General features: G+C 44.9%; 2 protein-coding genes across 13 annotated transcripts in view; one reads left to right on the top strand and one right to left on the bottom strand.

The window, feature by feature from the left end:
- The window catches only part of LARGE2 (LARGE xylosyl- and glucuronyltransferase 2), a 118,034-nt gene that overhangs the window by 5,197 nt on the left and 94,511 nt on the right, over positions 1-18,326 (bottom strand). The window lies entirely within an intron of this gene.
- PHF21A (PHD finger protein 21A) overlaps positions 1-18,326 on the top strand; it is a 256,174-nt gene that overhangs the window by 196,842 nt on the left and 41,006 nt on the right. Inside the window, exon 1 of one of the 9 annotated variants that reach the window (XM_048855454.2) lies at positions 12,501-12,629. The exons of 7 other annotated variants lie outside the window; for them this stretch is intronic. In XM_048855454.2, the coding sequence (XP_048711411.1) occupies positions 12,597-12,629 (33 nt within the window). In that variant the 5' untranslated portion in view covers positions 12,501-12,596. Of the gene's footprint in view, positions 1-12,500; positions 12,686-18,326 lie in introns of those variants that run through there. One more of the 9 variants, XM_048855460.2, reaches the window with a different exon arrangement.

Genomic DNA, 18,326 nt, shown 5'->3' with positions numbered 1-18,326 from the left:
TATGGAGACCAATCCTTTTATTTCTATATCTATTTATTACTTTTACTGTAAAATGAAACTAGGGATCTTGCAATTAATACTTTTGCCTTTGACTGTGCATGAAATGCATAAATATGAACTGTACGTACTTTTCCCCTCACAACTGCTGGGGAGAATGTGTGATTCAGTCGTGAGAAGTGGCTAGAGGTTGCACCGGTGTACTGCTCAAGGTGAAAGTAGTTTCATTTCACATTCAAGGGACTGGGTCACTGTATATAGTAGTACATAGTATAATGATTTGATTTATAATCCCTTCCACTTGCGTTATTCAGAAGTGTTAAGGTTCGCCAGATTATAAAGTAGGTTGCTTCATTTAAGGTTTATTTGTTAAACAGGAAGTTAACTAATTTAAATTGTTTCACTGTTCCTGTATAACTCACATTATCACCTCAGTTTTAAAGCTGTCACTTGACACATACGGGTAGTTGTACATAATATGAGTTAAATCACAAATGAGAGAGGAAGAAATAGTTGTTTAGTGATGTTTAGCTTAGACCAGTGGCTACCATGCATGTATATTAGCTGCTTCCCCATAAGGGCTGTTCCTGTGGATTCCCATACATTAGAATAAATAATGATAAATCTTGAGCTAAGACTTTATATACCAAGCTTCAGCCCATAACACATTTTATAGGGCCATGTTATACACCTTTGTGAAACCAGGTTCATTGGAACCACTGACACCATTTTAACTATAATATTGCAATAATATCTTGAAAGCATGCATGTTAAATATCAAAACCTTCTTTATGCAGAGAATAGGCTTTAGTTTATTCATCTTTGAATCATGCAATTATATAAATTAGATTTAGTTTAGACCCATGAAGTCGCATCTCTTTTAGGACCAGTGCAATATAGTTTTCCACAGAATATTTTCTAGTGCTTTGTCCAAACTGCTTTTAAATACTCAGTCATGGAATATCAACTGCTTTTGTATTTTTAATATTGTTATTTATAAGTGTTCCAGTCAGGGATTAGGCACTATACCAGGCACTTTACACAATAGTAACAAAACAGTCCTTGCTCCAAAGAGATTGCAGGTTGGTTTTATGAAAAATGTGACAGGTAGATGAAACTGAGAAATGGGAGGAGAGGGGGAAGGAGTGGGAGGACAAAGTAACAGTAAAATAAGAATGTTTTGATAGTAGTCGACAGTTTTAGTTTGCCACCTGCCTTGCTGTTGTACAGGGAGAATATTTACATTTTTTTAAACATTATACTGTTAGGAATTTTTCCTGATGGTAAGGCTATTTATTTTGTTTAGTTTCATCCCATTTAATTATAGCCTTGTCCTATTTTTCAGGAATTCTTCTCACCGTCCTCCCCCATGCTTAATGTCATATTTGTATACTGACCAAGCTACTCATATTAAGGTGTTTTAATTTTTCCTCATGAATCCCTCCAACCCTTAGTAATTTTAGTTGTTCTTATCTGAATTCCCTCCACTTAATAAATATTTTATATTTAGAGTAGATAGAGTTTCTAAATTTGCTCAATTTGTAGATCAGAAGCAAAACTTATCAGGACTGCAGATTCGGTCTCCACTCATTACCACCAGCAACAATAACGATTGAGTCAGCACTAGCTGTTTAATTCTGTTGATGATGCTTGATCTTCCACAGACGAATTGGTTCAGTGGTGTGGCAGTGATAAAGACTTGGTTTTGCAAGTAATGTAAGCAGAAAGACATATACAGAGCAGATACGGGCAGCACCAAGGTGCTATCTTCACAGTCACTTTTGTGACTACCTCTATTTTTAAACTAAATAAAAAAAATTGATAAGCACATTTTGATTAAGAATGAAAGACCTGTCTACAGTAGTCTGAGGGTTTAAATGACCTGCTGATCTTATAAAGAATTTCTAGTGGTTTTGCAAAATATTTTAGAATTTAAATTTTTGTTTCTTTTCCAAAGGAAAGAAATTTCACATTCTGTCTAAAAACAAGGAATGTTAACCCAGGAACTTCTTGTAAATTCCTGAATTGTGCAGCTGGAGTTTTGAGTAAATAATCTAACTGTAAAATATAGTGGAGTGTCATCATTCACATAACATACGAGCTCCAGTCTTTTTCATTTTAGCAGCACATAATAATGACAGAAGCACTATTCACATGACCTCATCTCAATATTCGGTAATAAGATTACACAGGTTAAATGTTAATGAAGATTTCTAAGCAGTTGAATGTAGAATCATATATACCCCACTTTATAATGTGTTAAAAGAATGTTAAAGATGCAAAACCAAGAACTCAAAATTTAAGAAATGCCAGAATTAAAATTGCCTGTTCAAACTTAATTCATCTTCCTGGTGCATATGCATGATAAGAACATAATATAAGAATGGCCATACTGGATCAGATCAAAGGTCTGTCTAGCCCAGTATACTGTCTTCCGACAGTGGCCAATGCCAGGTACTTCAGAAGGAATGAACAGAACAGGTAATCATCAAGTAGCTCAGTGGTTTGAGCATTGGCCTGCTAAACCCAAGGTTGTGAGTTCCATCCTTGAGGGGACCATTTAGGGATCTGGGACAAAAATTGAGGGTTGGTCCTGCTTTGAGCAGCGGGTTGGATTACATGACGTCCTGAGGTCCCTTCCAGCTCTGATATTCTGTGATCCCAAGTGAACCCTGTCGCCCAATCCCAGCTTCTGGCAAACGGAGGCTAGGGGCACCATTCCTGCCCATCCCATTGATGGACCTATCCTTCATGAATTTATCTCATTCTTTCTTGAACCCTGTTATAGTCTTGGCCTTCACAACACAAGAGTATTGCACAAGTTATTATATAGGCAGTTAGTGGCAGAGCTAGGAATGGAACCCAGCTATCCTGAGTCATATTTCAGTGCCTTTAAACCCAAGAGAATATCTGTCCTCTTCTTGCAGTCGTCTTTCTCCTATGGACTGAATGAGACAGGCATCCTTTAGGACAAATAGTACGTGCTCATATAATTAAAAATTAATTCAAAATTCATATGTGAAATGGGGTTGAATTAGGGTTGTATGGGAGCCTTAATTCTGACATTTCCCAACTTTGGAATGCTTGACATGACAATCTTAATGTTCTTTTAAAATAGGGTTTTTATTTAATTTCCTAGAGTTTAAACAAACAAATGAACAAAATATTAAAAAGACAGTAATTCTATCATACAAAACCATACTTAGCCTCCCCCCTCCCCTCATGAGTCATTAATAGGCTTTGAACCCATGATTTTTAATCACGGGAGGAAATTTGTAGCCATAGTTGGCAATTATCCTCTACATCAGTGGTTCTCAAAGCCGGTTCCTCTGCTTGTTCAGGGAAAGCCCCTGGCGGGCCGAGCCGGTTTGTTTACCTGTCGCGTCTGCAGATTTGGCTGATCGCGGCTCCCGCTAGCCGTGGTTCAGCACTCCAGGCCAATGGGGACTGCGGGAAGCGGTGCAGGCTGAGGGATGTGCTGGCCGCCCTTCCTGCAGCCCCCATTGGCTTGAAGCAGCGAACCGTGGCAGTGGGAGCCGCGATTGGCCGAACCCGCGGACGCGGCAGGTAAACAAACCGGCCCAGCCCGCCAGGCTTTCTCTGAACGAGCAGCAGATCGGCCTTGCTCTAAACCATTGCTTTGTAAACCATTGCTCTACATGGATCAGCCACTACAGTGAGATGGAACACACACTTTGCCAGTGTTTTACATAACTATTTGCTAAACTTCAGAGGAATGTTGAGAATCCACAAGCTGCAGAAGAAAGCCATTTAGTGGACATAGGCAGCACAGCCAAGCACATAAATTTGACACATTAATTCTCACAATCACTGAGACTGTGGCTGTGAAGTAGGTCTGCAATACAATATTAGAGGCAGAACTGCATTATCAGCTCTGCCAGAAATGGCCTTGTTTAACCTCTCAGTTACACCTTCAGGAAAATGCAGGGAATGATACTTTCCTGACTTTAGTGAGAGTGGAACAATGCAATAAAACGGAGGTTCTCAAAATTCAAATCCTTTAGCCTTTTAGCTTGCAGGGAGGTGTATAATGTAAACATTGTCATGGCTTTGACTACCACATCATAGAATTTTTTTATATACATGTGTGTATTCCATGTGTATAGTACTTACAGCTCAGTTTCTTTAGTAAAGTAAGATCTGCATATTTTACAGGGGTCCTTCAGCATGTATGCTCCTTCTCTGGAACAGCCACCATTTTGTTTGTGTCTCCAACAGCAGAAGCGGATTAGGGTTTTGGGGGGCCCTTGATGGGGCCCCTCCCCACCCCTTCCACCTGCAGTCCCTCCCACACTCCCCGTGCACTCCTGCCAGGGAAATGGGGTTGGGTTGCAGGGGCTTGCCTCTGACTCCTGCTGGGGAGCAGGGTGAGGTCAGGGGCTTGCCTCCTACCGGGGCATGGTATCGCCAGGCGGAGTGGGTTGAGGCGGAGGGATACCCATTTTCCCAGGGCCCCTGGACAAGGGCCCCGTTGGCCCAGTGGCTAATCTGCCACTGTCCAACAGTTTCATGCAGACTGGCAAATCTCCTGTTATATGCAACATTGTTGTAGCCATTTCAGTCCCAGGATATTGGAGAGACAAGGAGGGTGAGGTAATATCTTTTATTGGTCCAACTTCTGTTGGTGAGAGAGACAAGCTATTCTAAGGGACCAAAAGTATATGTGCTAACTATTTATTCTTAATTATCTGTTCAATCTAGTATTTAGCTGTGACACTGAGTTCCTTTCCCAGCCTCAAAGAAGAGCTCTATGTCGCTCAAAGCTTGTTTCTCTCACCAACAAAAGTTGGTCCAATAAAAGATATTATCTCACTCACCAAATCTCCTGCTACACAGTTTCAAATTAGCTGTTGGAAAAATTACTCCAAGGATTTTTTGTTTTGTTCTCCTTCAATTTGTCCTTAATTCAGTTTGTGAAACCAGTTTGGCAGCCATTTATCAATGCCCTATTTATTGCACCTGCCAAATACTGTATGACAGCATGGGGCTGTGATCGTTATTATGGCAAGTTGGATTCAGTGATTTACAACAGTGATGATATGAAAGCATCCAGGACAACTCCAGTTTCGAACCTTCTGGTTCTGGCTGGCATTGCTCCTCCAGCAATTAAACATAAAGGCAGGGCCCTGGCCTTATTACTGCATGCAGCCAACTATCAGGACAACTTACTTGCCAATTTTACCTCAAAGTCACATGAAAAATGCTGACTTAAGTTAAGACACTCCATTTCTGAAATAGAGCCGCTCAGACAGTACATCAGACATGCCCTTTCAAAGGAACAGCAGCAACAGTTGGTGTAGGGTTGCGTTTTGGATTGATGGTGCATTTCTTGACAGACAGACAACTCAGGTCTGCATCCCCTTGTCTCTCCAGATCAGTTCTTGTATGCATCTCTTAGAACAACCATTTGAACCAAAAGTTCTTCTTCGAGTGTTCACGTCCATTCCACATTAGGTGTGTGCGCGTCGCGTGCACACGCATCGGAAACTTTTCCCCTTAGCGGTTCCCGTTGGGCTGGCGCAGCCCCCTGAGTGGCACCACTGCGCCATGCATATATACCCCTGCCGCCCGACCCCCTCCAGTTCCTTCTTACTGTCCGTGGCGGCTTTAGAACAACATCTCTCTTGGATGACAGAAGTCCTTAGTCTTTCTTATAGATAGCTGTTATCAGTTAGTTAGCATACCTTTGTTGTGGACACTTAAGTGATTAGGTGCTTGGAGGCTTCCAGCACCCACCCTGGGCTGTGGGGCATGCCGCAGGCCCACAGGTTTAAGGCTTGTGCCACGTGCCGCAAGCCTATGCCAGTTAGTGACCCCCACGGCTCGTGTCTACGTTGCCTGGGGGAAGAACATCATACTGAGCAGTGTACGATTTGCAAGGCGTTCAAGCCAAGAACAAAGAAAGAAAGAGACTTTCATTTGAAGCAGTTGTTGATGGAAGCCGCAGTGCAGCCACCGGCCTGGAGCGCCCGATATCGGCTCCGACTTCCTTGGTGCGTAGTGCCCCGGAGCCATCGGGAGACCCGGCACCAGTTAAACACTGAAAGCTGTTGGCCCCAGAGCTCCAGACTAGGCCCCAGCACTGCTCGTCCTCCCCGGTGCAGCCCACGGCACAGTCAAAAGGAAGGCGCGGATGTTCCCCGCATTGGAGGCCGGTGTCTTCCAAGGTCTTGAGCACCGATAAGAGTGGGAAGGTTGATAGTTGAGCAGGAGGACCCCATGATGGACATTTTGAGCCCCAAAGGTCCATCTAGAACAGCGCTCCCGTTCATTAAGACCATCCAATCGAATTATAACACTATATGGCAGACCCCGGCCTCCAGCGCTCCAATGGCCAAAGGTGTGGAGCGCAAGTACTTTGCCCCATCAAAAGGCTATGAATTCTTGTTCTGCCACCCAAGTCCATGCTCCCTGGTGGTCTTGGCAGCGAACGAAAAGGAGCGCCATGGACAACAAGCCCTGGCACCTAAGGCCAAGGAGGCAAAACGCCTGGACCTTTTTGGCAGAAAGGTGTACTTGTCAGGGGGCCTTCAGCTGAGGATTGCTAACCAGCAGGCCATCCTCAACAGGCATAATTTTAACTCCTGGTCAGCGGTGGGGAAGTTTAAGGACAGCCTCCGGCAAAGTTCCCAACAGGAGTTTACGGCCCTGGTGGACGAGGACAAGGCAGTAGCAAAGACCTCTCTCCAGGCCTCCCTGGATTCAGCAGAAGCGGCGGCCAGAACAATTGCGTCGGGGGTGGTCATGAGGCGCTCGGCATGGCTACAGGAGTCAGGCCTGCCGCCTGAGGTCCAGAGTACGCTTCAGGACCTCCCCTTTGAAGGGTCCAGGCTCTTTTCGGACCAGACAGATGCGAGGCTGCATAGCCTCAGGGACTCAAAGGCTACACTTAGGTCACTGGGTATGCACACCCCAGTGATGCAAAGGAAGCCCTTTAAGCCACAGCCTCCCCCTCAGTGCCAGTACCAGCCTCGTCAAGGGCATGAACCTTACCGTAGGCGAGGCAGGGATAACAGGCAACGGCGCAATAATAACAACAATAATGCACCGGGTCAGAACCAAGGTCAGCACAGATTCCAGCCGGGCACTAAGCCAGGCTTTTGAAGGTGCGCTTGAGGACAGTGTACCAGTCCAGTCACCGGATCCGTCCCCTTGTTTCCTGAACCGCCTGACCCGTTTCTCCCGTGCGTGGTCCAGCATTATGTTGGACTGTTGGGTCTTATGCATGGTATGGAACGGGTACTCGCTGCAATTCTCTTTCCTCCCTCCCTTCCACCCCCCTTCCCCGTCCCTCTTCAGGGACCCCTCTCACGAGCATCTCCTAGAGAAGGAGGTTCGCTCGCTGCTGGAGGCGGGGTTGGTAGAGGCGGTGCTGCATGGACTAAGGGGGAAAGGTTTCTACTCCCGGTACCTCCTCATCCCCAAGGCCAGAAGGGGCCTTCGTCCCATTTTAGACCTGCACAGGCTCAACAAGTTTCTGGTCAAGGCCAGGTTCCGCATAGTCTCTCTGGGCACCATCATCCCTTCCCTGGGTCTGGGAGGCTGGTATGCTGACCTCGACATGAAGGATGCGTACTTTCATATCGCCATCCACCCAGCACATCGGAGGTTCCTGCGCTTCACCGTGGGCCAAGAACATTACCAGTTTGCAGTTCTCCTGTTCGGTCTAGCCGCGGACCCATGGGTGTTCACAAAATGCATGGCAGTGGTGGCAGCCGTCTTACGGAGGCAGAGGATCTGGGTTTACCCATACCTCAACGACTGGCTCCTGGCAGGTCGATCTGAAGCTGAAGTGCGGGGCCATGTGGATGTGGCCCGGAGATTGTTCCGTGAGCTGAGGCTCCTGGTCAACGTCCCCAAGTCCACTCTCGTGCCCATGCAGAAAGTGGAATTCATAGGGGTGGTCCTGGACGTGGTGCAGGCCAGGGTAAGCCTTCCAGTATCCTAATTCCAGGCTATCCAGCAAGCGATGGCCTCCCTTGGCCAGTTTCCAACGACAACGGCCAGGTGCTGCCTGCGGCTGCTGGGCCACATGACAGCGTGCATGCACGTGGTCAGGCATGCCAGACTGAGACTCAGGACTATGCCGGCGTGGCTCGCTTGGGTGTACCGCCCAGGCAGGGACCCCCGGGACTTGGTAGTGACAGCCCCAAGGGACGTGCTGGACTCCCTGCTGTGGTGGCAGTCCCAGCTTTGCGAAGGCATCCTCTTTGCCGCCCCACAACTGGACATGATGCTGGTGATGGACACGTCAGACCACGGATGGGGGGGACTCACCTGGGGGACCTCAGGACTCAGGGCTTGTAGTCTGGAGCAGAGCAGTCGCTCCATATCAATGTGAGGGAGCTCAGGGCTGTTTGTCTAGCCTGCCAGACCTTTCACGCCACTCTGAGTGATCACAGCGTGACAGTTCTGACAGAAAACGCTCCTGCCATGTTTTATATAAACAAGCAGGGTGGGGCCCATTCCTCACCGCTCTGTCGTGAGGCTTTCCTCCTCTGGTACTTTTGTATAGCCCACGCCATTCACCTCAAGGCATCATATCTCCCGGGGGTGCAAAACGAGCTGGCGGACTACCTCATCAGGTCGTATCGCATGCACGAGTGGATGCTCAGAGCGGACGTTGTGCTTTTGCTCTTTGCCAATGCCCAGTGCCCGTGGCTCTGCTCATTCCAGGGCCACAGATGCATTTGCGATCCCGTGGGGAGGGGGCTTGATGTATGCTTTTCCCCCGCTCCCCTTGGTACACAAGGTCCTGCTCAAGGTATGCAGGGACAAGGCAGCAGTGGTATTAATCTATAAACTATAAGCACTGGTTTAATCAATACTATAATACATGGAATCTTGACTTCCTGCTAAATATGTATGCAGAGAATCAAGTGCTTTCTAAATGAGTGGGCTTGAGTTTTGTTAACAAAAGGTTATAGGCTAAAACCAGCACAGTAGTTGCTGCATTGTTTCCTAAAAGTGCAGACTAGCTATTCAAATATTTCAGAGATTTCTATAAACCTTGAATCATTCTGTCAGTGGAATAATTTCTGTCCCCTCTGGCCTAGAGTCCTGTGTTATATCTCTGTATCCTCAGTCATATTCACTGATACAGTTCTTCATTTTTTACTGTATTACTGTTTTTTTACTATTGATAGTTGTACATTTGTCCTCCTTATTAAATATATGTGCATTTAGCTTTGCTACTCCTAAATTATGGCTTTAGTAAATATTTTCCAGTTTAAAGAATAAATATGTGGCAGTGTTCCTTAATCGGCTCTGTTGTCTACATTGTACATTTTGGTATCTTTCTGTTTTATTTAAAAGCATAGCTGTTCTATTTCCCATTCGGTAACAGCAGGATTGTTTTGAAGGGAATGAAGGAAGAGGAGATTGTCTTTAATAAATTCTGGCATAGTCAGCAAATACTTTTTTTTTTCCCAGACAAGAGTTCAGGTATTTGAAATCGTTGTTTTCTCTTGCTGTTTCATTCTCAGCAGTTGGCAAATCTTAAATCATAGAGAATGTTCCTAGTGCATTGTGAAAATGTAGTAGAGTAGACTTAATAGTCCACTTCCTGAATGTGGTGGAAAGTTACAGCAACTCGCTAGCAGGCAGCTGGTACATTGAAACAGAGCTAGCTTTGTTTCCATGGTAGAAAAAGGTATAAAATGGATAGCCTTATAATATTCTCCCTCTCTGTTTCTGATGTTTAAACAATAAAAATGGGATGTCTTTTTTTATAGGAATAGTTTTTGGTGAGTGTTCTAAAAAGAAAATACAAAATCACCAAAGGGAATTTTGGGACATGGTGCAAAAGTTGTTAAATCCCTTGAACTCTGTGTGTGTGTGTGTATGTGTGTGTGTGTAATATTGGTTAAAAATTTAAATAAAGTTGCACTTTAAAAGTGAGGAAAATATAGTTCTGCTTCAGAGAGCATTCCTGACGGGCATCTTATGAAAACCTTTGCATCTGAATTATCTGGATGAGGACAATGAGTGGACCCAGTTTTAAAAAATATATTTTTGTGTTTCTGGAGGGCCATAGTGGCCCAGAAAATTTCTGGCCTATGCATCATGGAAGCCAGGAAAAATTCTGCAGCCTGAGACCTGAAAATTCTTGGAACAGGCTTGCTACATGAATGAGACAATAGCATCACTGAGTGTATCAATATTGATAACGATTACAATGGGTAAGAAACACTCAGGTAAGATGCCAAGGACTCTTTGAACTCTTCAGTGTGAACAGGGCTTAATGAAACCTACTGATGACATCAAGGGACTAGGAGCCCTGAAATTATGCAGTAAACTTAATAAGCAGTGTTTGAGAAATGGGTTTTGAAGTGGTCTGATAGTAGCCACTGCAGAGGACTGGCAGGTCTTCTTTGGATAGAATACAGTAAAGAAATAAAGTGAAGGAAGTGCTTGTCTACACTACAGGTTATGTCGGTATAACTTATGTCACTCGGGGGTATGAATAAGCATATAGTGTCTTCACCAAATGCAATGCAGCTGCACCGCTGTAATGCTTCTAAGTGTAGACTAGCCATTATTTTCCCTTTTCTTATGGGTGGAAAGGGGTGGTTGGTATTTGGCTTCAGATGGATTCAACCAATTTTAAAATGATGAGAAGCAGGCAACTTTTCATAAATGTCCAGTATTGAGAAAAAGCAACTACAGGGGAACTTGGACATATTTGAAACCTTTCCTTATGTGTGTCTGATGCAGAAAAAACTATCAAATTATGTTTGATAGTTTATCTGAGTTTAAAAATGTGAAGAAACTGTTAATAAAGAGATAAGAACGGGGACAAAAGAGTTGCAAATGTCTAGGCTTCCAGACCTTAAGGAGATATTTTCAAAGGGTTGTGCAGGGTTTTAGATATGTAATTCCTGTTGATTTTAATAGGAAACATGTGGTCATTGCAAATTTACCCTGAAGACTTGTATGTACTGGAGCACAAACTGATTCAAAGCTGATTAAGCATAGTCCTGGCAACATCATGGTTGAGAACTATTTTTTTACCACACTTCTAGCGTGATTTAATGCCCCAGAGTGGATAGGGATTTTTTTCAAACCACTATGCTGTCAAATCCAGCTCTAGCAAGGTTCAACTGCAATTGTTGAATATAGTCCCCAGTCCTGCAAACAGAGCTGTGTGGGTGGACCCTTGTGTAACCCAGGCCTGCTTGGTGTGGCTCTGTGTCCCCCTCTGTTGTCACCTAGCCCAGCTAGAGATGGATGAGTCTGTTACAGCCTTAGCTAAAAGGCACAGGGCCGCCCAGAGGGGGGGCAAGTGGGGCAATTTGCCCCAGGCCCTGGGCCCCGCAGGGGCCCCCACGAGAGTTTTCAGGGGTCCCCACAAGAGTTTTTGGTGGCAATTTGGCAGTGGGGGGTGTCTTTCAGTGCTGCCGAACACACCCAGAGTGAAGGACTTGCTGCCGCTTCTTCCACTCTGGGTCTTCAGCGGCAATTCGGCGGTGGGGGTCCTTCCGCTCCATGTCTTTGGCGAAGACCCGGAGCAGAAGAACCCCCGCTGCCAAAGACTCCAGGCCCCCTGAATCCTCTGGGCGGCCCTGAAAAGGCATGTGGCTTTTAGCTCATGCAGTAATGGCTCATACACCTGAGCTTCAGGAGTCCTAGGTTTGATCCCGCCTGTTGATGACTGGTATCTGTCAGCATTACACTTGCACTTGGCTGGTAGATCACCATTGACTTCAATAGGCTCCATGAGTGTGCAAAGATTTGCCCTCACGGATCTGACTGCATAGAATGTAATTGTTTTCAGTGTGGTACAAACTGGCCCCATTGTAGCAAAGTTTGAAAACTGTTTCAGACATGGCTGTGAGCTCTAATATGGACAGGTGCCTTAGGAGTTGTGTAGTAAACTGTCTGATTTTGCAGGTGAAACTAAATTATTTGTGTATGTACAATTCACAGCTGCCCTTGGTAATGAATAATGAACACACTGTTCTGTGGCTCTCTGGCTGTGGAGTAATTTTGTAGCTTCAATGCAGGTGTATTTTTATTGACTGTTAGAAGGAATTTAACTGACAGAAGTTATTGGTCTCTCCTACAAACTTCAGTTTTACTGGTGGTTCCTCCCAACTGAATATCCTTATAATAATTATGGATGGTAGAAAATGAGGCTATCAAGCAGCTCTCAGCATGCTCTAAAAAGCCAGAGTAGACTTCCAACAAAACAAGTTTTTTCTGCTTACACTATCTGTCCTGTGCCAAATATGCAGTCATCTTTTTCCTGCAGGGTAATAATGAAAGTTTGCAAGTGTTTCACTCCTTTTTTCCCTCCCCAGATCTCCTGGGCTTTGTTTCAGGACCTGGGGGAGGATCAGTTGTGAATGTGATGTGACTCACTTGACTCCTACTCTCCGAAATCCTGTTCTGATTGGCTGTCACCTTGCTGTAACTGTATGGTTTAGGAGTACAAGCCTAACTGCCTTTTTTTTCTCCTTTTCCTACTGTTCCCTTCTGTTGTAAAGAACACTGTGGGAACGAGTTCTTGCATGGTTGCTGCTGGTTTCCTTGAGTTAGGAAATCAGTAGAAGAACACCATTATCACTGAATTTCTTATGGATGGCTTCTTATGGACCTGTTTGTGTCGGGTACAGTAATTCTTTAGTTTCCTGTGCAGTTTTTATGTGGAGTTCATTTTTGGCAGGTATTACAAATTTGCGTTTATATTTTGTCCTCTGCTGTGTTCTCCTCTCCTCCCCCTCAATTCGGGTTACTTTCTGGAAATTTGTTCTCTCAGTTCCTGTCTCTGCTTGCTGACATGGCACTTTAGCTTGTTACCATGGTTGATGTTTTCAGAAAGCAATTTTAGATTATTGTTAAATTGTTAAATTATGAATGGGCTGACAGACACAGACCAGTTAAGTCTCCATATAAAATTCTTGAATTAAAAAAATATTTTTTACACTACTGTCTTTACTGTGTGCAGTAGGAGGAAACAGATTCAGGCATCGTTAGTCCTTGGCAGTTTTTGGCACTTTTGTGAATACAATAGGAAGTTGTTAATTTTCACTTTGGTCATTTTCAAACTCCCAGTTTTTCTGTGACTTTGGATCTGCTTTTCTTTTAATCTCAAGTATCTGGCATACAACTGTGGAGAGAGTTGTCAGCTGACTCTCAGAATATCAAAGAGCATTTTTAGCAGCCAAATAGCTTTTGCTTGATACACTTGATAGTTGCTGAATTCAGTCATTTGCAAAAAGGTCAATAATGTGAATTCACAAGTTTCATTGTGTACCTAACAAGAGTTGAATTTCCTTTCTAGTGGACAGTCTCTCTGATCTACTTTTTAAAGTTACAGTTATGAAACCCTCCAATTTGGCATTCCACACCGACTGCTTTCTTTCTCTGGGAGGTTGGTAGGTGCGAACGTAGTCTTAATTTCCCTTAGGCAGGGAATTTGGAATCAAAAGCATGGATTATTATAGCTAGAGTTGTGTAGAGGACAGAAGTTCTGTTTTGCAAAAGAATTTCAGTTTGCAAAATTTAGCTTTGTTCCAAATTGGTGCAAAAACCAAAAATTTCAAAGTTCTCCGCAAAGGAAAATTTCCCCCTTCTCCCCTTCCAAAAAATTGTTTCGGGTAACTCAAAATGTTTTATTTCAATTTTGACTTTTTAGAATTTTGTATTATAGTATACCATAACAGAAAGTAAAAATTAGTTTCAAATCAAAAAATCAAAATGATTCATTCCAAAAATATCAAAACAGGATATTTTTGACATTGTTAGAACTTTTCTTTCTTGGTTTTAAAAAACAAAATTCCAGCAAAATCGATTCAATTTCACAAAGCGATTTGATTTTGATGGCATTGCATATTCAATGGAATTTAATTCAATTAAAATTTATCTACTCCATTCCAATTTTAGCTGAGCCCTTTCTACTAGGCCACCATTCTTCCCATTTATTTCATTGCTCTTGAGGCGGGCACGCTGTAGAGTTGGATTGGAGCATTTGACCTCATAGTCAAGAGGGATTTACTTGTTTCTCCTGAGACTTTGAATCTGCCCTAAATTGACCATGGGAGGGGGTATGTGGAAAGTAAGATAGCCTTTTCCTGTGCCACCCAAAAGACTGAAAGTATCCCGTTCATGTTGTTCCCAACCCTAGCCTGCCCTAAGGTGCGAGTGTGAAGCTGAGCTTATCCTTGAGCGCAGGTTGCCCATGTGAGGCAGCTAATCAGTCATTCAGTCTGTAAAGTGATCCTCTGAGGATGAAGAAAAGCTATCAGGAGAGGGAACTTTTATATTAAGTCATCCTTGCCTTTCATAAAATCTATAAAGTAGTAGGAAATCTTTACCCTCCCCCCGCAAAAAATGCCTGTACCATGATTTCTCCCCCCACCGGTCATCAAAACTGTTTGCCCTACTAGACCTTCTTTGTGGTGGTGGTGGTGGTGGTGGTAATAATTAAATTTTTTAAAAATACATGAAAAAATGTTGAAGTTGCAAAGTCAAGGAATCAGAAGTTAGGAAATGTCAGAATTAAGGATGCCTGTGCAGCCTTCATTTGGACCCCTTAAGTAGAGCAGGAGTTCTACTGTAGTTAAAACTGAGATTCGCTTACTGTTTAACTGTGAGTTTTTTGAGGTATCCAGTATTTAATTACATGATCACATACTATTTTTTCCACTGTCTCGTTCAGTCCACAGAATACTGTATATTCTGGGAATGAATCGGGGTTGTGTAGCGCGTGAAGCTGTTGTCTGTACAATCCCATCCTCATCTGTTTTAGATGTTGAAAGATGTATAATGAATTTTCTGGGTGCCCAAACAACAGGGGCAATATTTGCAGAACTTCTGAGTACTCCTTGATTGGGGCTGTATTTTGAATGCACACAATGATTAAAAATGCTAAGTAGTCTGAAAAATCAGTCCCTAGGTGTCCCACCCAAATTAGTAGACATTTTTTACCTTAATTTCTCTATGCCTCTGTTCCCAATTTATAAAATGGGGATAATAATGCCACCTCCTCTGCATAAGGGTTTTGAAAATAAATTCATTGATGTCTGTGAAATACTTGGATAGTACAGTGAATGCACCTTGGAAATGCCCATCAGGAAATTAATAGTTTTGCATTCAGTACAGGGGTTGGATCATGGGTGGCACGTGAACCACTGGCTGGAGGAGGCTAAACCCCAACCCTGCCCCTTCCGGCCAAGGCCCCGCTGGAGTCCAGCCCCACCTCCCATCAGAGCCGCCGCCCCCCTCCTCCCCACAGCCGCTGGCCCACTTCCACAGCTAGCACCCCAGCCCCAAAGGCGCGCTGGGAGAGTGGACAGCGCACGGCCCCATCCTCTCAACCCGGGGGAGCAGGAAGGCAAGCGGTGCGTGGCCCCATCCTCCACAGCTCAGGAGGGTGGGCAGCGTGCAGCCCCAGTCCTGGAGCGTGGGAGGGAGGGCAGCACGTGGCCAAGCCTCCCCAGCTCCGGAGCGTGGGAAGGCACGGCCCCAGACCCAGAGTACTGGGGGGCTGGATTGGGAGCCAGGAGGACTACTGGAGCTGCAGCGTCACAGCAGGGGGTGGGGTCATGCCTGGTTGTTTGGGGCGGCAACGCCTCCCCCTGCCTATGTGACTCGCTGCCCATGGGTTGGATGATGTATAATAGATAAGACCTGAAGCCACACTTTGAATGAGGAGGATAAAAAGAATATTGAGTAACAATACAGTCACTAAGCACTGTCCATTCTGTACTCTGAATGAGATAGGGGTCTGTAGAAAATATAGTGTGAAATCATTTAATTAAGACCGTCATAATGCATACAAAGACAGGAGCCTGTGATGGGATCTATCAGGCCTTTTTGGTTGCCTGGGTTTTCCTGAAGCAGTGGTGGTCTCAGGCCTAGGCTGTCTCATAGGAAATGGATGGATTCAACCCCTACAAGATAAGACTGACGGCCTGCGTTCTCACACCCAAGAAACAGGTACAGGTTTTCTTGGGATTGACAAGCTGTTACTGAAGGTTCATATCCCATTTTGCAGCTCTTTTGGCAGATCTCATGAAAGCCACTGCAACCAGAGTAATCCAGTGGATAACTGAATGTAACAAGCCCTTTACCAAAATAAAGACTTTCTTCTTCAAGTGATGGTCCCTGTCTGTATTCCGCTGAGGGTTAAGCACATGCACCATATGCCTGGAGCCAAAGCTTTTGAAAGTAGTACTGTTCTGTGGTCTAAGCATGTGCCCTATTCTGCCTCGTCTCACCAGAGGTGATAAACGGTGCGACAGGCTGCCAGCGTCTCCAGTTCCTTCTCAAGGCCACATGATCCAAGTCGGAGCTTCTACTCCTATCATCCTCGTGATGAACTTTCCAAAACTTTCAAAACTATCGTTAGTGTTGTTTGTAGTTTAAATTTCTTATCTGTTCCTGCATTTATTTTTTGGTTTTTCTTCGATTCTTTCTTTCATACCTGATTTAGAAATTGGGACGCCACTTCGACAGTGTTTCCCCCAACTTTACACCCCCGCCCCCGCTTCCACCTCCGTAATGTGGGGCTGGGTACTGGATTATGCTGAAGACGCTGGGTTTCAAAACCTGTCCTTCCTGCCCTCACTAGTTTTCCATCACCAACGAGCACCACCGCTGTTTGTACTGCTTAGGGGAAGCCCATATTGCGTCCAGGTGAAGTATGTGCCTCTCCTGCCCATACTTGGGAGAACCAGAGTCTCTGTTTTAGGAAAGACCTTATGGAGGCTGCCAGGGGAGCAGTATTAGATCTTGGATGGGGAACCCCCTCCCCTTGCCCCCCCAGTACATCAGCCTGAATAGGCGAAGCATGCCCCTTCTGCCGCAGAACCTGCATCAGGCTCCGTTGGTACCAGTGCTAAGAACCCCACACTGGGGCTTAGCCATGAACCAAGGAAGGATGCACATAACCATGGCAGTAAGTCTTCCTCCAAGTCTCAGAAGTACTCTGCACCGTCCATGGGTTATGGCTAGGCTGATTGGCAAACTGGGAGCCATGATGGCTAACCACTCCTTTACTACTTTCCATAAAGACAAGATCTCTTTATGCCTTCACCCCAAGTTCCTACCCAGGGTGGCTTCCCAATTCCACCTCAATTACCTACCTTCTTACAAAAGCCTCAAATGAGAAAAGAAGGCTTCACTCATTCGAAGGGCATTGGCTTTTTACCTTGAGCAGACAAAGCTGTATAGGAAATCCCCTGGGTTTTTCATTGCCATGGTGGAGAGAATGAAAGGGCAAGTCATTTCCACCCAGAGAATCTCCAAGTGGGTCTCGGGGTGCATTATGCACTGCTATCAGTTATCAGGATGATCCCCACCTCGAGGGATTCGGGCCCATTCCATGAGATCACAAGCATCAACTACAGCCGCACTCCACAATGTGCCCTTCACAGATATATGCAAGGCAGCCACATGGAGTTCAGTACACACCTTTTCCACACACTACACTCTAGTGCATGATTCTGCAATGGACTCTTGGTTATTTGTTACTCACCCTCAGTGGAATACCATAGGGACCATGGCTTGAAGAAGAAAACGAGATTACTTACCCATAACTGGAGGTTCTTTGAGATGTGTGGTCCCTATTTGTACTGCAAACCTATCTTCCTCCTTCCCTCTGCTGCGGATTCAACAGCTCTGTGGTAGAGAAGGAACTGGAGACGCCGGTGGCCCAACCATCCCTTTATCACCTCAGGCAAGACCATGGCGCATACACGGACAGCTGAACAGTACAACTTTCAAAAGGTCCGGCTCCGGGCGCATGGTGCATGGGCATAATGCTCAGTGGAATACAGATAGGGACCACACATCTCAAAGAACCTTCAGTTACAGGTAGGTAACCTCATTATCCTATGTCAACTTCCTTCAGTGCCTGGACTACTCATGCTCGTTTTTACTGCAAATTCAAACTTCCCCAGTTGCTTTGGGAACAGTGTTTTCATATAGTTCTCAAGGTGTGGAACATCCAGTATTATACCTAAATTGGAAACTACAGTGAGGAGAGATTAGATACTCCACCATCAAGCAGGAGTGCTTGGCCATCAGATTGGCTGTAGGGCCTTAACAACATTATCTTTTAGGGGTTCCCCTTGACCTAATAATGGATCATGCATCATTTAAATGGTTGCAGACGATGAAGGACAATAATCCTGGTGTTACTCAGTGGTATTTGGTGCTGCAACAATGTGCCTTTCATGTGCAAAACCAAAGGGGTTCACATCATCAAGGTGCAGTTTCCTTTCCCCAAGATAGTGGGCTTATTGCAGAAGTGGGAGATTGGGCCCTAAAGCTCGTTCTGCAGGGGGAGGTGTGTGGTGGGG

Source organism: Caretta caretta, chromosome 6 (genome assembly GCF_965140235.1).
Source record: "Caretta caretta isolate rCarCar2 chromosome 6, rCarCar1.hap1, whole genome shotgun sequence".
In the NCBI taxonomy this organism is placed as follows: Eukaryota; Metazoa; Chordata; order Testudines; family Cheloniidae; genus Caretta; species Caretta caretta.
This window is presented reverse-complemented; position numbering and strand designations above follow the sequence as displayed.